Source organism: Scyliorhinus canicula, chromosome 27, assembly GCF_902713615.1.
Source record: "Scyliorhinus canicula chromosome 27, sScyCan1.1, whole genome shotgun sequence".
Lineage (NCBI taxonomy): Eukaryota > Metazoa > Chordata > Chondrichthyes > Carcharhiniformes > Scyliorhinidae > Scyliorhinus > Scyliorhinus canicula.
In genome coordinates, this window is record NC_052172.1 from 6,225,339 (window position 1) to 6,250,840 (window position 25,502).

Below are 25,502 nucleotides of genomic sequence, written 5' to 3' on the forward strand. Positions count from 1 at the left end.
GTGCAAGTCGGGTTCTGTATCATTCTGGGACATAATCTAAAAAGACAGAGCCAGACATTTCAGAAGAGACACTTCTGCAGAGAAAGGGTTTGGATCTAAGTTCCGAAAATGGAAATCGATTCATTGACAACCTTTAAATCTGACTTTGATTTTAGGTTTTGGAAACAAGAAAAATCAGGGTTGTGGGTACATAGAACGATACAGCGCAGTACAGGCCCTTCGGCCCTCGATGTTGCACCGACATGGAAAAAATCTAAAGGCCATCTAACCTACACTATGCCCTTATCATCCATATGCTTATCCAATAAATTTTTAAATGCCCTCAATGTTGGCGTGTTCACTACTGTTGCAGGTAGGGCATTCCACGGCCTCACCACTCTTTGCGTAAAAAACCCACCTCTGACCTCTGTCCTATATCTATTACCCCTCAATTTAAGGGTATGTACCCTCGTGCTAGCCACCTCCATCCACGGGAGAAGGCTCTCGCTGTCCACCCTATCTAACCCTCTGATCATTTTGTATGCCTCTATTAAGTCACCTCTTAACCTTCTTCTCTCTAACGAAAACAACCTCAAGTCCATCAGCCTTTCCTCATAAGATTTTCCCTCCATACCAGGCAACATCCTGGTAAATCTCCTCTGCACCCGTTCCAAAGCTTCCACGTCCTTCCTATAATGAGGCGACCAGAACTGTACGCAATACTCCAAATGCGGCCGTACCAGAGTTTTGTACAGCTGCAACATGACCTCATGGCTCCGGAACTCAATCCCTCTACCAATAAAGGCCAACACACCATAGGCCTTCTTCACAACCCTATCAACCTGGGTGGCAACTTTCAGGGATCTATGTACATGGACACCGAGATCCCTCTGCTCATTCACACTACCAAGAATTTTACCATTAGCCAAATATTCCGCATTTCTGTTATTCTTTCCAAAGTGAATCACCTCACACTTCTCCACATTAAACTCCATTTGCCACCTCTCAGCCCAGCTCTGCAGCTTATCTATGTCCCTCTGTAACCTGCAACATCCTTCCGCACTGTCTACAACTCCACCGACTTTAGTGTCGTCTGCAAATTTACTCACCCATCCTTCTGCGCCCTCCTCTAGGTCATTTATAAAAATGACAAACAGCAACGGCCCCAGAACAGATCCTTGTGGTACGCCACTCGTAACTGAACTCCATTCTGAACATTTCTCATCAACTACCACTCTCTGTCTTCTTTCAACTAGCCAATTTCTGATCCACATCTCTAAATCACCCTCAATCCCCAGCCTCCGTATTTTCTGCAATAGCCGACCGTGGGGAACCTTATCAAACGCTTTACTGAAATCCATATGCACCACATCAACTGCTCTACCCTCGTCTACCTGTTCAGTCACCTTCTCAAAGAACTCGATAAGGTTTGTGAGGCATGACCTACCCTTCACAAAACCATGCTGACTATCCCTAATCATATTATTCCTATCTAGATGATTATAAATCGTATCTTTTATAATCCTCTCCAAGACTTTACCCACCACAGACGTTAGGCTCACCGGCCTATAGTTACTGGGGTTATCTCTACTCCCCTTCTTGAACAAAGGGGCCACATTTGCTATCCTCAAGTCCTCTGGCACTATTCCTGTAGCCAATGATGACCTAAAAATCAAAGCCAAAGGCTCAGCAATCTCTTCCCTGGCTTCCCAGAGAATCCTAGGATAAATCCCATCCGGCCCCGGGGACTTATCTATTTTCACCTTGTCCAGAATTGCCAACACTTCTTCCCTACGCACCTCAATGCCATCTATTCTAATAGCCTGGGTCTCAGCATTCTCCTCCACAATATTATCTTTTTCCTGAGTGAATACTGACGAAAAGTATTCATTTAGTATCTCGCTTATCTCCTCAGCCTCCACACACAACTTTCCACCACTGTCCTTGACTGGCCCTACTCTTACCCTAGTCATTCTTTTATTCCTGACATACCTATAGAAAGCTTTTGGGTTTTCCTTGATCCTACCTGCCAAAGACTTCTCATGTCCCCTCCTTGCTCGTCTCAGCTCTCTCTTTAGATCCTTCCTCGCTTGCTTGTAACTATCAAGCGCCCCAACTGAAACTTCACGCCTCATCTTCACATAGGCCTCCTTCTTCCTCTTAACAAGAGATTCCACTTCTTTGGTAAACCACGGTTCCCTCGCTCGACCCCTTCCTCCCTGCCTGACTGGTACGTACTTATCAAGAACATGCAATAGCTGTTCCTTGAACAAGCTCCACATATCCAGTGTGCCCAACCCTTGCAGCCTACTTCTCCAACCAACACATCCTAAGTCATGTCTAATGGCATCATAATTGCCCTTCCCCCAGCTATAACTCTTGCCCTGCGGGGTATACTTATCCATTTCCATCACTAACGTAAAGGTCACCGAATTGTGGTCACTGTCTCCAAAGTGCTCACCTACCTCCAGATCTAACACCTGGCCTGGTTCATTACCCAAAACCAAATCCAATGTGGCCTCGCCTCTTGTTGGCCTGTCAACATATTGTGTCAGGAAACCCTCCTGCACACATTGTACAAAGAATGACCCATCTAATGTACTCGAACTATATCTTTTCCAGTCAATATTTGGAAAGTTAAAGTCTCCCATAACAACTACCCTGTTACTTTCGCTCTTTTCCAGAATCATCTTCGCCATCCTTTCCTCTACATCCCTAGAACTATTAGGTGGCCTATAGAAAACTCCCAACAGGGTGACCTCTCCTTTCCTGTTTCTAACCTCAGCCCATACTACCTCAGAAGAAGAGTCCCCATCTAGCATCCTTTCCGCCACCGTAATACTGTCCCTGACTAGCAGCGCCACACCTCCCCCTCTTTTGCCCCCTTCTCTGAGCTTACTAAAACACCTAAACCCCGGAACCTGCAACAACCATTCCTGTCCCTGCTCTATCCATGTCTCTGAAATGGCCACAACATCGAAGTCCCAGGTACCAACCTCGAAGTCCCAGGTACCAGGTTGATTCTGGAGCGAGCATTAGCCGTTATCTTTTGAATAGTGGGACAGACTCGAATGGTTAAAACACCTGAGCCAGTGCTTTGGATCCCATGATTCCCTTTTAGTACAAATACCATTCGCAATTATCCATAGAGTTAGTTTCCAACGCCTCTTCAGCTGGTTGGATAATTTCCCAATACTTTTAAATATGCAATCAATGGAAATTGGCTTTCTTTCAAGCATTTAGCACACTCCCGCGTTCCGATTCTATTACAGAGAGTGATTTTCGCTGGTTCAGTCAGTTTTGCTGCTCATCTGTAATTTTCCTTCCGAATATGACGGTAAGCCGCCTTCATGAACCGCTGCAGTCCGTGTGGTGTAGAGACACCCATGGTGCTGTTGGGGTTCGGGGAGGGGGGAAGTTTAAGGAGTGAACCCAGTGACAGTGCACGAATGGCGATATATTTCTATATCAGTTAATTACAATAAATGTGTCCCTTTTGGTTACCGGCCCTGTTGCCGACAAAATTTGTTCTGATTATCTTTGCATCCAAAACTTTAATAATTTCCAACACCTCAGTTAAAACCTGCCTTATCCTATTCTGCTCTATGGAGAGGAACTCCAGCTTCTCCTGTTTGAACGTATTTTACCTATTCGAGTGTTTGTCAATTTTGACCCGAAAGGTCGGCCTTTGATTTTTACTTCATGCCCATCCCCAAGTTCTCGATGACCGAATCAGCTTAAATAGGTTCTCTCCATGACACTATCAGTTCCCCTAAATATCTCTAAATAACATTTTTAACAGTCGAAATGCCAGTGAATAATATCAAATTTTGTGGAATGCATCCTTTGAATGACAGATCTTTGTACCGATCCGACTGATTCTGATTGTGCAATGAATCCAAGACACTCAGTCCCTCCATAACATGCGACACCCCAAATGAAACGCATTACTCCAGCTGAGACTTAACTGGTGATTTATCCAGGTTTAGTGTAGCTTTCTTCCTAAACTTCTTGGAAGTGTGTAATAAACGAATGCGCTTTCAACCTTCAGTACCTCTTCAGTTTAAACTTGTTTATGTTTTGACCTACCTTTCTCTACCTCACGTCCACCATCAACCCTCTAAAACTGACACAGGGACATTGGTCCGGGGTAGAGCATTCCACCTCTAATATTCAAGGGCGTTATCACTAGCCGATTACTACACACAAAAAACGACTTTTTTCTAAAATGTTGAATATTCCACTCGGGGTCTGAGGCATATATTGATGGAACGTGAACATTAATATCATTATGGTTGTCTGAAATATCAGGCCGTTGTTCTGCAGAAAGATTTTAATGATTTTAAATTTCAATGAGATGTTATTTTATCAGTCCTCATGCAATGATCTTCTCTGATAGAAATTTACTTAGAAGTGCCAATTCAATGCTATAGAACTTACCCAAAACCACGAGTTTCGAACCATCGCCAAATGTATAATCATAGCTTCCAGACACTATGCTACATAGTTGTAATAAAACTAGAGTTTTTTTCAACTCGCTCCATGCCAGTCAATAAACACAACAGGAAAACGTTGCATTGTGTAATATTCTGCTTTTCATACTGTATCTTACTTTACTTTTTGCGCATTATCTTTGACCTTTGCATGCCGTTATGTCTCTATAATTTTCCACCCTCTTCCAGTTTCATCTACATATTACTCTAGATCTGGAGATTGCATGGCCGGGAAGAGATTTTCATAAGCCAATATGTGATTTCGAATGGGACTTGTCAAGGTAAATGCTGAGTGAAACTTTCTCCTCGAGGGTTCGAGGGCGAGGGGGGTCGGAGGGGTGGGGGGGTCGGAATCTAAAACTCTGGCGGAATAGTTTCAGAATAATTTTAATTGGAGATGAGGAGAAATTTATCCTTTTAAGAGTACAGAATATTAGGAATTCCCTTCTTCGGAGGGCTCGGAGACTGGGTCAGTTAACATATTCAAGGCTGCGTTTTCCAGATATTAATCTCTAAGGGGAGTCTGGCGTTCTTGGAACAGGGAGTTAAGTGGAGTTCAGTCATGATCAGATCAGGCATAATCTTTCTGAATGACCGAAGAGGCTGGATTTTCAGAATGACCTTCTGCTCGTGTTTCCTATGCTTTTACAATCTTTATCTACACGTTTCCCAGTTCCACCCTCGTTTGCCTTCAATCTAACCTATTTTCCTGTACATTAAGTTAGTTACTTCACCTGTCACTTAATTAATAAAATTGTTTAAATGACTTTCTACATTTCATATTCACCTCGCTGTCTTTAAACTGACTAGAACAAATTAGCAACGTGTTCAAATACTCATTGACACGAATGGCAAATTTTAAGCGACCCATTTGGATCAATTCACTTACCTACGACAATCAGTTTTGTGCCATCTCCAAAATGCAAGGGTTGGTTTGCACATCAGTATGTCACTTCACAAAAACATTCCTCATCAGTCTCCTGCCCAACTCACTGTCGCAATATTGATATTAGATGGTGGTCTTTACCTCACTCGAGATAACCGTAAACTAATGCAAACTTAGCAATTAACCAGGAAATTTCTAATTAAAATCAACTGTCTCCTCAATACCACCTATTCATCTATCTGGACCAAGATATCAACGGTGTTATGTTGCAGTACTGACAACACTACAACATTTCCTTGTATTCGGTCATTCAAATCTGCTTGACACAAACGACTCTTGCTTCATTGAAAAAAAGAAATTGAACTCACCCAAAATCGTTAACTTCGACCCTTTACCAAAATGCACTGTTTCGCTATATGAGCTTGCACTATACTGAATAATAGTACTCAAACACAGAAGTGATAGACATATTTACAGACATGCAGACAAGTAGATAGATAGACAGGTAGATAAAACTTTGCATATAAATTTATATTTATCTAGACGTAAACTTACTCAAAACAGTTAATTTAGTTCCAGTTCCGAAATAGTAGATGCTGCCAGAGCACAGAGGTCAATGCCTGTTGTAAAACATCTCGCCTATCTGTGATCGGTGTCCCTAGAGGACTATGCACAAAAATGGAAAACACAGAAACGTAGGATCAAAGGAATATGAGAATATAGGAATAATGGAGCGTGACCTGATAGGAACTGTCTGAGGCCATATAACTGACTGAGTCTGGTATAGCATTACATTATATCATAATCAGATATTTGAAATTTTCAATTGAGAATCTACCGCCCTTCTCCAATCCACCCAGAAGTAACAACTTTCTGGGGCAGACATTATAAGAATTCCACTGGACATTTTAAAGCAAAATGTTTTCAGGCGTCGCTCCATTTGTGAGCCCTCCCCACACCACTGTAAATAGTTCAATGCTAGTTAGCCTACTGAATCCTATAATCATCCCATACACACCAATTAGATCACCCCTTCATCACCTGCAGACCTAGTTTATGGAGCCTGACCAAGAAACTGAAGTGTTGGAACTTATCCTTAAAGAGGAATTTTTAATCCGCTCATGGAGTGCACATATATAATAAGTCGACAGCACTGTTGAATTCGATTAGCAATTTTAATTTACCTTGTCTCTGAATTATATGAATTAATTACTGTTGCAAATGAATGGGAAGAGGTGGAATGACTTTGAATTTCTGTCAGGTTCGGCTCCTTCCTCCCTCATGTCTTGATATAGTTTCCCGTTTCAAATCATCTACTCTATTTGTCTCAACCCTGTGTTAGCAAATTATCACCTCTCCCTGGAAAAATACATTTTTCCGGAATTCCAGATTGGATTTAACAGTGACTTTTTTATATTTGCCACCCCCTCGCACTCCGTGCTCTTCCCTAGATCTGCCCTATGGCAACACTTTCCATAATCTGAATCTTTATCAGGCCACCCTCCTGCTCCAGCCGGCCCAATCTCTCCTGATAGTTGAACCAGCATCCTTGTTACTTTTTACCGTATCCAAGGCCTCTACTGTATTCATTACTTTGTGCAGACTAAAACTGTGTAAAGAACAATTGAATCTGACATTTTGCATTTGATAAATGTGCCCTCTGTTTACTGGGCTGCTCTCATTGAGTAAGTCATTATGTTTGTATCTACATTGTAACTGGCACTATTCATTTGAGAGATCCTGCCTGATGCTGCCTCTAAACTCCTGTTCAACGGCGAATCGAATTCGGCACCCGCCAGTCTGTCTCAATACGCTGCAGAATTGAAATTAATTCAGCAAATTCCGAATTTCTTCACTGCCTCAACCACCCGCACGTAATCGTGAATTGGACCAACTTTCTCCAGTATTATATTCACTTACCTAAAACGACTAGTTTCGTCCCATCTCCGAAGTAAGCTTCACTAGCAGAACACAGCGGTACAGGGCTGTAGCAAAATATCGCTGAAGCCTGGATTGTTAATTCTATTTTATTGGAGCTTCTGTTATGTTAAAACTATTAAGAAGCTTATGAAGACGGGAATGGGAGGCAACCCTCCGAACCTATTACATAATTTATTTAGATACTGTGTCTTAACGCCACTTTCCACCCTTGGTTCAATGTGCCTCAGTACGTTTGCTCGCCTCCACCTATCTCGAGAAAGTTTGGAGTTTTCAAACCCTGAACATCCTCACAAGGTTTTGGGGCAGCGATTGTCTGATTCCCACTACCTTTTGTGTGCATGGGATCTTTCCGACATCACACTTGACCGACCTGGTTCTAATTTAAAAGGTCTGGCCTCAGCTTTTAAGACCCAAAATCTGAACATAAGCCTTCGAGACTTTTTAACCGTGTCTCGTCATATATATTAGTCAATAGGAGGAACACAGTCGCCTTACCCAAAACTGTTAACTTTGTCCCGTCGCCGAAGTAAACTGTGTTGCCTGCACGATGCTCAATTCTAAGTCATGAACAGGCCCCTGAGTCACCCCGTCCCTATTCAGAGACTTTGCGCCATTTACAGCCAAACATTCACGAGGTAAGTGGACATGATCCATGGGCATGATTTGTAAAATTAAGCATCTTATGCTTCACCTCCCGACAGATACACTACAAGGAAGAGACAGGTGACTCACCCAGAACTGTTAACTTGGTCCCTTGTCCGAAATAAGCCACGTCAGTCGCACCGTGACACCTCATCCTCTTAAAACGCTTCAACACGGCTATTGATTTCTATTCGGCATCTATCTGATTTCTATGATTCCATTAGCAACTGCATGGATCCCATTCTCGTCTAGATGACTCCATATTAATATATGAAAGGTATGCTGACCTGCATGTTTCAATTCTAATCTATGGATTCCATCCTGTCCTGAAATCTGATCTTTATGGGTCAATTTTTTTCTATGAATTTTACACCATTGTTCAAATTGTCAGGTTACAATTAGCAGCTAAAGTCTGTTCAGAGCATAGAAGATTCAGCATTCCTGGAAAGCTGGAATGTACGCCGCCGTTCATTTAGACAGAAAGATAAGTCAATTTCTTACCTAATACCGTTAGTTTGGTGCCGCTCCCGAAGTAGGCTGTTGTCCCAGCACATCAACAGGTCAGTTTACAACAACGTGCTCCGTTCGGCATTAGTGTAAGGCTGATTAAAGCACAAAGAACCCCAAAGCAGTTTCCAGACAATCAAATATGTTTAGATAGTGATCACTATTTGGTTGGCGCTGAGACGAATTTCGCTAGGAAATCAAATTAAACATTTGTGTGATCTGTGACCAGACAATTTTTATGTTGGTTGAGCGACAAATACCGGTCAGGAGGTGTGGGGATGAAGATTTCCACAAATGACACAAAATGATTCATTCTTGCCCTGGTTGGACAATTCCCACGCCCATTACGATGCTCCATCCATTATTACAATGAGATGTCGACTCCTTCACCCCGCTGCCACTGCTGTTCTGCTGATCTTCCACTAGGCGAGCAGGTCGAGGTTTTTGTACAGCGACTGCATTGCATTTCATCACCGTGTCCCCCCTGTCCCCACGGTAATTTATAGTCATACAAAAACAACCTGAGCGGTTCCATGCCCCGCCTCTTTATCTCGTGGTGTGATTTGAGGTTGAGATATTGAAAACTGATAAGATCTTTGGAATGTCGTAGAATTATGTTCAGTGCCTTGCCTTTCTTAAATGGGAACAATTGATGGCTATTCGTCGGCTGGTGCCTCTTGGATAGGGACAGGAGGAGGATATTCACCTCTTTGGTCCAGATATGTTCGAACACAGGAGGGACTCATTAAGGTCAATGCACCTTTTTACAAAGAAAGCAGAAAAGGTCACCAGCCCCTCCTGTCTGTCATGCAGAGAGAGAAAGACCTTTTATCCCTTGCACCTATTGCACTGGAATAGCAGGAGCTCACTCAATCCATCTTGAGTCTGTTGCATAGGAATGGAGGCAGGCCATTCCACCAATACCGGTTGTTGAATAGGTGGTCGTCATTCAATATTTGACCTTCTTGGACAGGTTTAGGTGACTATTCACTCCTTGAGCAATTGCATAGAAACAGGGGGAAGGTATCCAACCATTAAACACTCGTCCGTCATTTCGTCTTCACTGTCTTCCTTTGCGACTTCCTCCCCTTTTTCCCACCATTCTTCCGACCTCATCCACCAATCTTACATCCTCTCCTCGTCCTCTTTCTGCATTGTTTTCATCGTATTTACAATATGATAGATCTTAGGATCTACCCGGCACCTTCCTTTAATAACCACAAATCGTATATTCAGCTAATCATGCATACTGTGACGTAGTAACACACATGAACAACTGTCATGTTGATGTGTGGTGATGTTCGCATTTCCGTTCATTTCTTTACCAATTGTTCCGCGTCACAATGCACCTGCACCCAAAATACAACATTGTGAGGACTTCTATTTTCTTCTATTGTTTAGCTTCTTAATATACAGCTAAACGCAGCGCGACGTTCTTGCTTGAATAGGTTGCAAGATGTACCTAACAGATAACAGAGGCATTGAAAACAGAAGTAAAGCCGAACTATTTATTTTATTTATTTATTTTTTTATTTTTTTAAATTTAGAGAGCCCAATTCATTTTTTTCCAATTAAGGGGCAATTTAGCGTGGCCAATCCACCTATCCTGCACATCTTTGGGTTGTGGGGGCGAAACCCACGCAAACACGGGGAGAACGTGCAAACTCCACACAGACAGTGACCCAGGGCCGGGATCGAACCTGGGACCTCGGCGCCGTAAGGCAGCAGGGCTAAAAAGCCGAACTATTTGCAGTAAATGCGATTGTGGAGTTGCACAAGTAAGTGTGTTTCCTTTGCTCTTTCGAAAATATAGAATACAGTGTGAATCTATTGTTGCTTACAAATGTTTCAGGACAGAATAGACGCATGGCAGCTGTGGCATTTGGTATCATTTGGAATAATGTGGGCAATGATGGTATAGAACCTGCAAAAGGAAAATGGAGAGAGTGAGAATATGCTGAAAATATTGCAAGAAGCTATTTAATCCATCAGGACAATCAAAGCAGACTCTATTTTAGGGAAACTAAGTGTTGATAGCAAACTAATGGAGTTTTTGAAAATTCTGCCGTTTCCCATAAGATAGACGTTGAGAAGATTGTTCCATTTGTAGCGGATGCAGAATTGTGTATATGAGCAAAATACTGCGGATGTTGGAATCTGATCGAAGACCCGAGGATGCTGTAAAACGCCAGAAGGTCTGCTAGTATCTGTAGTGGAGAATGCAGAGTTACCGTTTCGAGTCCATTTTGTAAAAATAAGCTGGTCATCGACAATTTCCATTGAGAGTTTATAAGAACCGTTTTTATCGAAAGACGGGAAGAATGTCCAAGAGGGGCTGGTTTAACACTGGGCAATAAATTGAAAAAAATCTTTGAGTAGTTGTGGGTGGTGCGGGGGGCTGGGCAATAAATTGAAATAAATCGTTGAGGAGTTGTGGGTGGTGCGGAGGGGGAGCGATGAAGAGAGAGGTGGAAGTTCATCCTGTACAGTCTGCTTCTTTGAGACCGGTTCATGGTATTTGGTAGAACTCCCCCGGCCTGCTTCCCTTCAAATCTTGTGTATGCGATACATTTTATCCGAGCGGAGATGACAGAGCAGCCCTTGCTTCAACGTGTTCTCCACAGAAGAGCAATCTGGACAATGCAGAGATCCTCAAAGCTTCCCCTCAGATAGTGCTGCCCTCCTCAGTACTAACCCTCCGACACTAAATCTTTCCCTCTAAACAGAGCAAAAGTAATTCAATATTGAATAGCTCTATCCGTACTGCTACTAGCTATATCTGTATGGATTCACTCTAAAGTACCTGGAGTGGAAACTAGGACCTGGCAATATTTTGACTCAGAGGCGGCAGATTTTCCAACCAAGCCGCGGATCCTACTCTAATGGACCCACTTATTCTAAGGAGTCGAAGATCTATAATGGCTTTCTGTTTGTTTGTTGAGTGACGTTTGCAGTTAACTTGTCAAGTTAAAAGTCCACAATTTGAGAAGGGCAAGTTACTCACAATCCTGATTTGCAAATGCATCGCCGTCCCTCATTGTCCATGCGTCAAAAGCCTGCACGTTCCTCCTTTCCAGCTCTATGATGTATTTACAACATATGGACAGCAGCGGCTCAAGACGGCGGGTCACCAATACCTTCTCGAAGGCAATTAGGATTGGGTAATAAATGTTGGCTTCCCCAGCAGCATACACATCCTGTGAACGAATACATTTTTAAAAAAGGACCGAGTTCTTTGTTTTTAGTTTATTTGGCATTGAACAGGCTCTCAGCCCATTGGAGAAATTCGGGGCATGTGAAGACGTGGGCGGTGGATGGCGCTATTGTTTCAATAACAGTTGTAATTTCTCCATTCCTGCCCTTTGCTTTGCTCTGCCTGTAACTTGAGTTCTCCAACCCCTTCCCCAAACCCCTTCCCGAAACCCCTCCACCTCGCCACCCTCCATTAGGGTGCTGCTCAAACGTTAACAAGATTCGGTTACTCGTTCAGAATATTTTTTCGTGTTACTCGGTGTCAAATGCTGGCTGAATTACGCTCCTTGTGACATTTTGACTATGTACGATCAAATAACTATATGAATTGTTGCAATTTATTGAATTCTCATATGGATCTGTGGATGAGAGTCCCGATCAACTTGTGAACATGATGCCACTTGTCTTTAGATCTGCAAAGCTACTAGTGTAGAAAACCGCGCGTCAACTGATTTTTTCGCCTTTGGTGGGTTTGATACAGGGGGATGGGATGTTTTTCCTTTGAACTGAGGTTTGCGACAAGGAACGCGGAAACAAATCTAACAAGGAGCTCGGAAAAGCTATCGAAACGATGGTAATGAGGTTTACAATTAACTGTCAACACATGACGCAGAAATATAATAAGATAAACAAATGCATGGTGAAGTGTCGGTGTCCATCAGCTTCCGCCCCAGTGAAATAAAAACAAAGCACTACGGGTCCGGGAAATATGAACATAACGTAGACAATGCTGGGAATATATAACAGATCCGGATAAGGGACTGTCGATTTAGGTAATGTCCAGGGAAGAGACTGTCCGATTAGAGAACTGTCCTGATAGGCGATTATCCAGACAGGGGGCTGTCCAGAAAGGGGAATGTCAGGGAAGGGACTGTCCTGTTCGGGGACTGTCCCGATAAGGGATTGTCGAGGTATGGGAATGTCCGATTTGAGATCTTCCCCGATAGAGGATTATCCAGGTAATGGACTGTTCGATTAGAGAATTGTCCCGATCGGGGAATATCCAGACGGGGGGCTGTCCAGAGAGCTGAATGTCCAGGTAAGGGACTGTCTGGCTAGGGGACTGTCCTGATAGTGGATTGTCCAGGTAAGGGACTATCTGATTAAGGAAATGTCCCGATACGGAATTGTCCACAGCAAGGACTGTCCAAATAGGATTGCCATATGCAGTATCTGTCGACAGAGCAGCAGGGATAGGGTTTGAAGTCAAATGCAAAGTTCTGACGAAAGGTCAAATGCTTTGAGATATGTCAAATCTCTTTGCTCTCTCCAAGGTAGGTTCCTGAGAGTTTCCAGGGTCTCAGTTTTGATTTCGTCCGCCACATCTTCCTCTTTCCTGTCACTCTGCCAACGTCGTCAGCATGCTCGCACTGTCCATCTTATTCTGTGTCATTGAACTCGTCTGACAAGACTCGTGTGTGATAATTCATCAAATATCTTTTCACATTTGTTGAAGGTGGAGAGTTTTGCAGGCAAACAGGCCCTAGTCCCTATCACAGCAGATGATCTACAAACGGGCGCACGGTGACATAATAGTTGGCACTGCCTCCTCACAGCGCATGGAACCAGGTTCCATGTCACAATGGCTGACTGTTCGTGTGGAGTTCGCACGTTCTCCCCCGTCTGAATTGGTTTCCTCCTGGTGTTGCGGTTTCTCCCATAGTCCAAAGATGTGCAGCTTAGTTGGAATTGCAACGCTAAACTTGCACCCTCGTGTCCAAAGGATTATGTTAAAAAATTGCGGGGATAGTGCATAGGCCTGGGCCTAGCTCAGATACTCTTTCAACGTACCTGATCGGCGGAATGGCCTCCTTCTACACTGTAGGGATTCTATGAAAATACTAATGGATACAACGAAGGAAGTGATGAAAACGTATTGAATGACATTATTATACAGTACTAATGTTACGAGGTTTATGTAGATAAAATATGTGGGACAGTGCAGGTTAAGATAAATGGTATCACAATTGAAGCATCTTGTTTGTAAAGTTACTTTCAGAAATAAGTCGGAGCTGGAACAACAATGACAAATAATGTATACTCCAACTAGTTGGCCAGCATATCAATGAGAAGAGAGCTTAAGAAATGAACTAGCATTAATTCGGTTTGCGGTATCTTGCTGAACGGGACTGAAAGGAATGATCAATACTCTCAGAATTCTCCAGTGCCTCCTGCCACTGGGATAGTCTGGCCGCGCCGATAGTCAATGGGCTTTTGGCTGGGCCGCCAAATCTCCTGCTGCGGGTCCCCCCACAACGCAGTCGGAAAATCCGGGTTCTCTCTTGAACGGGAATGAAATGAGAAACTGCAGGAAATCAGGCTTCCAAGAACTAAACATTGTGAAATGTCTTTCTGGAGCTCATTGGAAGATGTGAGCTGGAGCAATGTAGAAGTTCCCGGCATGGTGAAGCACTGAAATTCATTGTTGAATATCATCAAGAAATGGTTAAATCGGCCATGTTATGCGGCATGCGGACTTGCAGTTCAGATAATTAAATGAACATTAGAGGCTCAAGACGGATCTTAGACAGTTTAAAATTGAAAATGGATGTTTCCCTTGAAAAGCTGAAGAGATAAATGTAAGTCCGCCAGGCATTGAGAAACGATTAGAGTACCTGCCGGTCAAATCAGTGCGACTACTATTGAAAGTCTAAGTACACTACAGCACCCGCATTTTCCTCTGGTACCTCAGTCGAAAGACTGGTTTAAGACTCTTGCTTTCTTGGTTAACCTGTAACGTGCTGATGGTCATAAAGGGCGTATTCGTAATGCGAATATGGGAGAACCTCAAACTAGCTTATATATGCGATCACCTCCTCAGATTTGTCTTTCTGTGGCGGCAGTTGTTCAGTGGCTAGCACCTCACATCTGAGACTGAGCTGTGTGGGTTCAAATAATACCGCAGAGACCTGAGTACACAATCAAAGCTGACACTTCAAGAACAGCACGGCGGACGATGTTGCAATATGGGAAGAGCAATGACATTGAACCCGGGGTTCCAGAGACAATAGAAACATATATTAGAACATCAGAATTCTTACAGGGCAGAAGCATACCATTCGTCCCAATGAGTGTGCACCAACCCTCTGAATGAGCCCCCCACCCAAGCTGACTGCACCACCCTATACCCGGACCCTCACCTAACCTGCACATCGTTTTATAACATAGTCAATCTGCTTAACCTGCACATGTTTGTACCGTCGGAGGAAATAGGAGCACCCGAAGGAAACCCACGCAGACACGGGGAGAAAATGCAACCTCCACACAGATGGTCCCCTAAGTCCGGAATTGAACCTGTGATTTAGAAAAAAATGCTTACTAAATGTTAAATATTAACTAAATGCTCACTGAAACCGATCGGCTGGTGTTTATCACATTGTCCTTGGTGGGAGGTTGCTGTACAGCAATTGGCTGCTGCGTTTCCCAAATTACTGCAGCGAATGCACTTCATAAAAACGTATTTCAGTGTCTGTGGAGTTTTAGGGCTTGAAGAGGTAGATAATATCGCAATACAATTATCAATAAGACACGCACGGTTGTGCTTTAAAATAAAGATTAGTAAAGTGGAGGAAGTACTTTTTTTTTGTTTTGTTATTTTACCAGTAAAAGATGAGGCCATAACTGCCAGTACAATGCTGTCAGGTCGACAGAAAGTGCTCTTCTGTTGGTGGAACACGTTTGCGACGTGGTCCTCTTGTGGTGTTGGGGCGAACAGCAGGATTATTTGTCTTGCCATGACATTTGTTTTCTCGGTATGGTCTAGCTTTATATGGCGTAATAAAGCCACATTCGTAGTTTGAAAGGAACAATTTATTTTCTGTGAACATTGGAAGTCTTGCTGTGACCCTGCAGCATTTTGTTGACATTGAACCAAGAGAACTGCGCACAGGGTTTGACTACTTAAGGAAGGATATACTTTTATTGAAGACTGTTCATTGCAACGTTTATTGGGTTGATTTCTGAGATTAATGCGTTGTCTTCGAGGAAAGATTTAACTAGCTGTGCCTATACTCAATCTTGCCAGAACGCCAAGGAATTATCACCCTTTCTGACAATAATAAAACGATGATCACCTGAAAAGGTCGGTGATTCCGATGCTTCATATTGTCTTTGGACAGATCAATCATTATTTTCATATAGACACCTGAGGGAGACAATGAATGCACGCAATATTGAGCCATTAATGAAAGAATTATGTCAGTCAAGAGCATTTTCTCATACTGCTGTTGCTGAAGTTGGGTCTTGACATGCAATATGTGTAGCATGTTTGAATTAACTCTGGTTGCAAAAACTCTTTGCCACTTAATACTTTCGTGATATTGTGCCTCAATTTGTTGACAGCGCCATTTATAGATTGCTTCTTTCGCTTTTATTCATTCATGTGATGTGGATATGCAGTTTCTATATTCATTCATTATCCATCATTGCTCCTGATAAGGTAGTGATACGCGGCCTCCTTGAATGCAACTGAGAAACTCATTCGCACATAACCTTTGGACACTAAAGTTCAATTTAGCCCAGCCAATGCACCGAATCTGCTCATCTGATGGACTGTGGGAGGAAACCCTGCAGGAAACCCACGCAGATACGGGGACAACGTGCAAACGCCACACAGACCTCCAGGTCACCCAAGGCCGCAATTGATCCAGGTCCCTGGAGATGTGAGGCAGCATTGCTAACCATTGTGCAACCGCTATAGAAAGTGAGGGAAATGGAACTTAATCTATTTGGTTTAATAATTCCTTTTGGGGGGTGGGGGGGGGGGGGGGGGGTAGGCTTTTCAAGATTGTAGAAATCCATCCTTCTCTGGTTAAAATCTCACCCTAAGTTGTTTTTCAGGTAAATTGAGGGTAAAATAATAACTAGGGAAAGGGTCGGGCCCATCAAGAAGCACAGTGGTAATTTGTGTGTGGAGCCAGAAGACGTAGGTCGGGTTCCAAGTGAATATTTTCTCTCGGTCTTCACTCGTGTGAGGGCTGATGTAGAGATAGAAATCTGGGACGAGAACAACTGTGATAAAATTAAATAGATTAGCATAGGCAGAGAGGAGGTTCTGAGTGGCTGGCATGCTTAAAAGTAGACAATACTTCAGGGCCAAATCAAGTTTGTCCCAGGCTGCTGAGTGAGGCAAGGGAGGAATAGCAGAGGCGCTGGCAATAATTTTCAATCCTCTCTAGTCACAGGAGAGGTGCCAGAGCTCTGGAGGACAGCTAATATGGTACCATTATTAACGAAGCGAGGAAGGAATAAACCAGGAAACTATGGCCAATCAATGTAACCTCAGTGGAGGGGAAATTATTGGAAGCAATTCTGAGATACAAAATTAATGTACATTTTGAGAGGCGGAAATGAATCAAGAACAGTCAGCATTAATTTGTTCAGAGCAAGTCACGTCGGATCAACTTGATTGAATTTGTCGAAGAGGTGACCAGGGGTGTATAGATGATGGAAATGCCTTTCACTTATTCAACTTGGACTTCAGAAAGATCCCACTTGGGAGACACATGGCGAAGGTAAGAGCCATGGGATCCAAGGACATTTGACAAATTGGATCCAGAATTGGTTGAGTGGCATGAAGCAGAGGGTGATGGTTCTGGGGTGCTTTTCTGACTGGAATCCTGTGTACAATGGTGTCACAGGCGGAACAGTTAATGAACCCCCTACTGTTTGTGGTTTCTATAAATTATCTACACATGAATTTAGGAGGGTTAATCAATAAGTTCGCAGACGATACGATAATTGGTGGGGCGATAAACAGTGATGAGGATTGCCTTAGATTACAGGGGGATATAGATGGGTTGATGAGTGGAAAATTGATTTCAATCCGAATAAGTGTGAGGTGATGCACTTGGGCAGAAAAAGCAAGGCAACGAAAAACATGATAACTGGCAGGATCCAGGGAAGCACGGAAGATCAGGTACGTTGGTGTGCATGTACACCAGTCTCTTAACGTAGCAGAGGAGATTTATACAGTGGGTAAGAGGGTATACTTGCCTTTATTAGCCGACGCCTACTGTTTGAGAGCAGGAAGGTTATGCTGGAACTGTATAAAATGTTGGTTAGGCCAGAACGAGAGTATTCTGTGCAGTTTTGGAATCCACATTATAGGACGGGCGTGATAGCACTTAACAGGATGCAGAGGAGATTTACCAGGATATTGCCTGGGCTGGAGAGTTTTAATTACGAAGAGCGATTGGATAGACTGGGCTTGTTTTCCTTGGTGTAGAGGAGACTAAAGGGGAACATGAATGAGATGTATAGAATCATGAGGGGCATAGATAGAGTATGCAGAAGAAACTTTTCCCCTTGGTGTGAGGATGGGTGGCTAGCGGGCATAGATTTAGGATAAGGGTTTAGAGAGTCTATGAGGGAAAATGTTGTCATCGAGAGGGTGGTGGGATACTGGAACTCACTGCCTGTAAGGTTGTTGGAGGCAAAGACCCTCGTAACATTTAAGAAGCATTTAGACATGCGCTTGCGATGTCAACGCATGCAAGGTGATGGGCCAAGTGCTGGAAAATAGGGTTAGAATACTGAAATGGTTGTCCTATACGAGTCCAGATGTGATGAGCCAAAGGGCCTTTTGTGTGCGGTCAACCTACCTGACGATATGAACGGAGTAGCAGGATTATTTGGGGTGTCTAAAAAAGGGACAATGTTGTGATGAGGCTCGACATCGGAGACAAATGTGCAGTATTTTGCACTTCAGGTTAATTGCTAACCAGTAATCATGCAAACATCACAAGACAAAGAAAGGTCCCAAAACAGCAAAGAGACGAACTTAATATAATAGCTGCTAAAAGTGCACTGTGATATTTGCCCCGTCTCGGAATTGGACTGGCGGAAAGTATTCTATCAACTGAATCTCAGTAATAATTTGCCACATTGCTGGGGCCAACCTTCTGAATATGCAGAAGGCACGTATTATGGTGGGGTCTTATATAAAACATAAGTAATAGGAACAGAAGTAGATCTCTTAGCTATTCGATCTCGCTCGGCCAGAAACAGATCAGAGCTGGGATTCTGCTTCAGCACCATTTTCCTGCACTAGCACAATATTCCTCGAAGTTCCTAATATGTAGAAATCTATCTCTCTCAGTCTTGAATATGGTCAATGACAGAGTCTCCGCAGCCTTCTAAGGCATAGACTTCATCAAAGGTCCACCACCCTCTAAGTGAAGAGATTCCTCCTGACCCCAGTACAAAATGTCCTGCCTTTTATTCTGAGACTTTATCTCCAGATTCCAGAGACCGTACCACCATAACCTAGACAATGCAAACATCCTTCCTGCATCTACCCTGTCGAGTCCTGCAATAACTTTGTACGCTTGATTGCGAACACTTCTCATTCTTAAAAACGCAAGAGAATAAAGGCTCAGCCTATTTAATCGTTCGTCAAACACAATACCCCATCAAAGGAATTTATTTCCTGAATCTCTGTTGCACTTTCGCTGTGCCAAGTAGATCTCTTCTTTAGTAAGGAGACCAAAACTGCACACGATGCTCTTGGTGAGGTTTCACTAAATGTTTTATATAATTTCTGTAAGACATCTTTGCTCCTGTAGTCAAATCACCTTATAAGAACGGCCAACATACCATTTGCCTTTTTAATTCCTCACTCTACCTGATTTTGAAATTCCAATGACCCATGAACAAAGACACTTTAAGTTAACACCAGCCAGACTGTTTGCATTAAGATATAACCCATATTTCAGTATTGTCTACCAAAGAGATTATTCGTACGTTCCTCCACGTTTATTCCATCGACCAAATTTGTAACCAATTTCTTTGTCCAAAATCCCCTAGAAGCTGCGTTGCCTTTTCCTAAAAACTCACACGTCCTCGTATATTTTGTGCCATCTTGAAATTTGGAAATATTATCTTTAACCACCCGCCCATTCACATTATTGATGTAGATAGTAAATTTTCGGGGCTCATGCGCCAATCCTTGCTTTGCCCACAAATCACAGCTTCACCGATCTGAACATGACAGACTTATCCATGCTCTGTTTTTGTCCGTTAACCACTTCTCAGTATATGTTAGTATATTCTCCCAATTCTGTTGATTCTAATTTTGTTCACTAACCTTCTCAAACGCTTTTTTGAAAATCTAAATATACCACATTCACCGTTCCCTCCTGATCCATTCTGCTAGTTACATCCTCAAATAAACCTCCAACAGGTTTGTCAAACAAGATTTCACTTTTATAGCTTTCATGTTAACTCTGCCCGATCCTATCATATTTTCTAAAGTGTATTGTTATTACATCCTTTATTATAGATTCCAGGATTTCCCGACTACTGGTGTCAGGCTAACATATCTGTAGTTGATTGTGTCTTATCTTCCACTTTTCTTAAATGCTGGGGTTACATTTATCATCTTCCAATCTGCAAGAACCATTCCGGAGCCCACAGAATGTTGAAAGATTATCACCAATGCACCTTCTACCCCCACAACCATACAGCTGCTTGCTCTTCTCAATTCTCATAAAATCGTAAATTTGAAAAATTAAGGTGCAGGAGGAGGTCATTCGGAACTTATGCACGGAACAGATGTTTGATCAGATAACTAACTCCGCTTTCAGCAGGCTCCCCATAACATCTGACTTCCATGTAGAGCAGAGATCAGACTAACTCAACGTTAAGTGCATCGAAAGACACCCCTCCGCCGCACTGCTCTCTGGGAAAGGTAATGTCAAATATTAATGACCCTCTTAGAGATCAAACTCATCCCCTTATTTTGACTACCACTAGATGCCCCATTGGGTAAGATACCGCTCAGTCTGCCCTGCATAGCTCTCCCAGGGTCTTCTTCCTTTCAACAATATCTCTGTCTTATGTCATCTAATGAGTACAGGTCAAACGTGCACGTCCTTTCTACACTAGCCATGATTTTTATCCCAGGATCAAATCCGACATGGAAAGTTAGTTCTCCCCCAGATATATCCTCACCACAAGCTTGAGGGCTTGTCCATTTGGTACAAAAGCATCCTGATGTTATTAATAGTGCCCCCTTTTCAGGGCAGTATTACCATGTCCCCTCTTCGTGCAGTACTTTCTCTGGGAATTTGAGACTGAAGTGCATATCCAAAGTGGGGTTAGGTCAACTGCTTGAAGCAAACTGGAGTCCTGTGACCAGCCGTGTGCCTCAGGGATCAGTGCTGGGTCCACTGTTATTTGTTATTTATATTAATGATTTGGATGATAATTTAGGAGGCATGGTTCGTATATTTGCAGATGAAACTAAGATTGGTGGCATAGTGGACAGCGAAGACGTTTATCCAGGATTGCAACAGAATCTTGATCAATTGAATCAGTGGGCTGATGAATCGCAGATGCAGTTTAATTTCGATGAATGTGAGGTGATGCATTTTGGTAGATCGAATCTGGGCAGTTACTCGTAGGGTGTTGGGGAGAGTTATAGAACAAACATATCTATGAGCACAATTTATTGCTGCTTCAAAGTGGAGTCACAGTTGGATAGACTGGGGAAGAAGGCATTCGGCATGCTTGGTTGAGACGTCTTGCTGAAGTTGTACAAGACATTAGATCATCGATTAGTGAGGCCGCACTTGGAATACTGTGTACAGTTCTTGTTACCCTATCATAGAAAGGATATTATCATCTAGAAAGACTGCAGAAAATAATTACTACAATGCTACCGAGATATGATGGTTTACCATATCAATGGAGCTGTCAAAGGTTGAATTATTGACCCTGTGCCTTGTAGCTTTCAACCCGGGCTGCCTTGGTAAAGCTATTAGCTGTTGGTCCTCTGAAGAGCAGTAGGGATGACGAATCTCTGGCCACACAGTATTAGTGCATTCTTTATGGTCAGTTCATCTCCAATGGCGAAGAAGCTCCCTTGAGGATTTTGGCTAGCCCCTCATGATAACGTCATGCAATTGTCTGCATTTGATGTCCGCCTGTCAGGCCTGTTTGAACTCCTGAATTAGACGAGAGGAAACCACATGTATCACTAGAACATCGATGCATTGCTCGGGACCTGCCTGATTTGAGCAGGGTCAGAAGGCTCTGTAGAGGATATCTATTATGCTGCTATTCAAATGAATTTGAAAGTCGTTGCTGACGAATCTCAGGAAACGAACAGACAGATACAAAAATGAACCAGGAATGGAAGTGGTGGTCTGCATTACACATGTAATGGAATATCAGAATAAATAAGTTTTGCGACAATAATGAAAGGCATCGGTAAGGCATTTGGAGTACGTTGTAGAGTTTTGGTTTCCATCCTTCAGGAAGCATCCGGTTGCCTTGTAAAGCCTATGGCCGCTGTTCATTAGCCTGATTCCTTGAATGCGAGTTCTGCGTTGTTACGCCAGATGCAGTAGAATAGATGTAGCTGTCTAGTTAAAAGGAATCACATATGACCGGATCTAAATGGAAAACATTCTTAGACGGATTTGTGGGCCAGATGCGCGGGGAAGGGGGGGGGGGGGAGGAGGATGGGCGGTCACAGTTTCAGGCAAGGTGATCGGCCGCATTTGATGATACGAAGTTAGATTGCCTCAGTCAGAGGTTTGCGAATTGTTACGAGAACCTCGACCGTGTGCGCAGGAAATTCGAGCCCCACGTGACCCAGATGCTTGAAAATAGATTTATTTAAAGAAATCCGATGTCTTCAGCTGCCCAATGTCTACAGCCACTAGCTTTGTAAATTTAAACATCATTAACGTGTTCCTTTTAACCGTAACTAAAATTAAACAGGCAGCGAATTCGACTGGTTAACTACTATCTAATCTCTAACCCTTTAAACTCACCCACCTCCAACAAACACACACAGACAAACAAACACAGAGAAAAACAGGGGTGTAAAATAATTATAAAAGCGAAAGAATAAGGATCTTTGTTTCAGATGGACGTATTTCAGCTATTTCTTTCAGTCTAGACTTTCAGATGGACGTTATCTTTTCTTTCAGCGTTTAATGGTTATCATTCTGGACTCACAGAACTAGCCGGCAGCAGCGTTCGAGAGAAAGAGTGACAGCCTCTTCCTTCACGGTCTAAAATATTCTGCCTTCAGACAGTAATCAGCCAAGACAAGAGCGCGGGAACTGCTTCCACCTTGAGGGCGCAGTTATTATTCCTGGGTTCTCTCCGAGAAACTACACCTGCCAGGAACCGATCGTTGTCGGTTACAGGGCAGAATACCTGACCAACCCATTGTCCGGCAGCAAATCAGTCGAGACGTACCCCTCCAATCCCTTGGGTGTCATGACGTCTGGGTTCTTTTGTTGAAAATATAAAACTTTCTAGCACATGTTGACGTTTTGAGCTCCACGTTCCTCTGCTCGATATATAGGCGTGTCTCTATGGACCCACAACAATAACGCCAAAATAAAAGAAATATGAACTAAGGAATCAACAGGCAAGGCAATGTTGCACCTCACAGCGCCAGAGACCCGACGTTGGGTCACGGTGTGGCGCCTGCACGTTCTCCCAGCGTCTGCGTCGGTTTCCTCCGAGTGCTCCGCTTTTCTTCCATAGTCCAAGTCACTGCAGGTTAGGTGGAATGGGCCAAATTGTCCCTTCGCCCCTTAGTGTTCAAGAATGTTCAGTTGGGGGGGGGGGGGTTGTCATAATATAGATCCATGTATATGATGGAGTGCAGACAGGCAGTGATTGACACGCAGGATGACCAGTGAGCACACCGAACACAGCAGCCAATCACCAGACAGGACACGCCAACTATAAAGCCAGAGGGCACAAGTTTTCCCGCTCTGTCGGGATCCAGCCTCTGAGACAGCCAGAGCTCGTGAGCAGCAGCTAGAACAAAACACCATGTGGTAGTCAGTTAGTCTGGTCAGGTTAGCCTCAGATCTCCAGTCAAGTCAGCATAGTGTCAAACCACAGTTAAGCATGTATTATAGTTAGTTGCTCAATAAAATCGTGTTGCATCTCATCAAGTGTTGGAAGCCTGTCTCTCTCTGCACTGCATCAAACGCAGTCCACATAGACCCAGCCTGCCCAACACATCAGGGGGGTTGTAGGGTTACGGATAGGGAGGGGAGTGGGTCCAGGTGAAATGATTTTTCAGATGGTCGGTGCAGACTGGATGGACTAAATGGCTTCCTTGGCACTGGATGAGTTAGTTATATGTTTCCAATCTATGGAATGAAAACACCAGGTTCCATAATCAATGCTCTGCCATGACTGGTCCCTGGTGCGGGAAGCTGTTCACTTTCTCCATGAATGTTTACACTGCGAGGGTTCTGGCCAAGATTGTAAAACGGTCTGTGACACCGTGTCTCATCACCAGTGGGGCAATAATACACCAAAGAATCTTTAGTTTGACAGCCTCCAGTGGTTGGAGTTTCTCGATTACGTTCTCGGAAGGTCAAAGCTCTCTCCACAGGCCGGTTGCATTTACGGTTCCTACGGCTAAATCGGATTGTGGATTAAAACAAGTTCTTCTTCGGTGACCTGGGCCAAAATCATGCGCTGAAACACTGTTGCATTGTGGAAACAATGCCGCTCCACTCTCCCGCTTGCTTTCCAGTGATGAAAGTGGGAACTGAGTAACAGGACTTGCTGGGGAATCGGTGAATGAAAAATATGATTCGTTAGGTTAATTCTGCAGTGGGCTCATATTTAAGTAACACTGTTCTTTTGGCCAAGAAAGTCAGCAACTGGTGTGATAAAACACGGGGAAATTCCAGACAGAACCAGACAGTAGCAAATGAAACAATTAAAAATGTGGTTGGCCGGAACTACTTAACTGAACGAAGTTCACCCTGCCGACCTCACTGTCTCTGTTCCTTCCCCACCACCTCATATTTTGATATTTTTGAAACAAAATTCCTTTTGACAAGTCAGAATTCAATTTGCTTCTAACATATTTTAATGTTAATCATTGCAGAGATTTCCGTAGAATCCCGAAAGTGCAGAAGGCGGTCATTTTACCCATCAAGTCTGCACTGACTCTATGAAAGAGCGCCCTACCCAGGCGCAGTCCTGCTGAAATCTTATGTCACTTATTTTGTTGTTGCCAGTTTTATTAATTCTGCTGTAATGGTTCCGCGACCTTGCTGACAGTGGATTCAACTTCATTAGACGTATTCTGCCAAATTCCTGATGTAATTTCCATGGGAATAAATCAAATTAAATTGAATACTAGCGGAACAACATAACCAGATCTTAGTATCTAAACTTGCTTGTTTGTCGCTCGTTGATCTAAGTCATAAATTGGTCGCTAAATCGTGACGCTTATAGGACATCGGGAATAAGAGAGCCAATAGTAATAGATGGTGGCATAGCGGTTAGCGCTGCTGCCTCATAGGGAGCTCGGTTCGATTCTGGCCGTGGGGGACTGTGTGGAATTTGCACGTTCTCCTTGCGTCTGTATCAACAATAAAAATATGTCTTAAAGGTAGGGCGCCAAGCTGCAATAAGAACGCTTGCGGCCTTAAACAGCGGTTTAATTGCCGTATGGCTGATTAATGTAGGATAGCATCCACGGGTGAATGTGAAGTACAGGATGGTGAATCCCAGGCAATATGTTTCGAATAACGGAATAGCATTATTGCCGCAATTGCAGCAAACAATACTTCCTGAGTTAGGCAACATTGACAGGAGGTTTAAAATGAGAATTAGAGAAATTATGAGATGAAGAAATGTGGAGTAAGAGGTGAAGGGGGCTCCAATTTATTGGTAAATTTGAACAAGAGGGCCGACCTACTAAGAGAACGTTGAGATGAGATTTGCTGCGTGTTCCCAGACATGGGGGTCTGGACCTGGTAGACTGAGAGAAAGTGTTCCCATTGGTGGACGGGTGAAATACA

General features: G+C 43.4%; 1 protein-coding gene across 1 annotated transcript in view; it reads right to left on the minus strand.

Moving 5' to 3' along the window:
• LOC119957690 (M1-specific T cell receptor beta chain-like) overlaps positions 1 to 25,502 on the minus strand; it is a 104,958-nt gene that overhangs the window by 19,870 nt on the left and 59,586 nt on the right. Inside the window, exons 4-5 of the mRNA XM_038785761.1 lie at positions 9,578 to 9,656; positions 4,420 to 4,478 (exon numbers count right to left, since the gene is read on the minus strand). Coding sequence (XP_038641689.1) covers positions 4,420 to 4,478; positions 9,578 to 9,656 — 138 coding nt within the window. The remainder of the gene's footprint in view (positions 1 to 4,419; positions 4,479 to 9,577; positions 9,657 to 25,502) is intronic.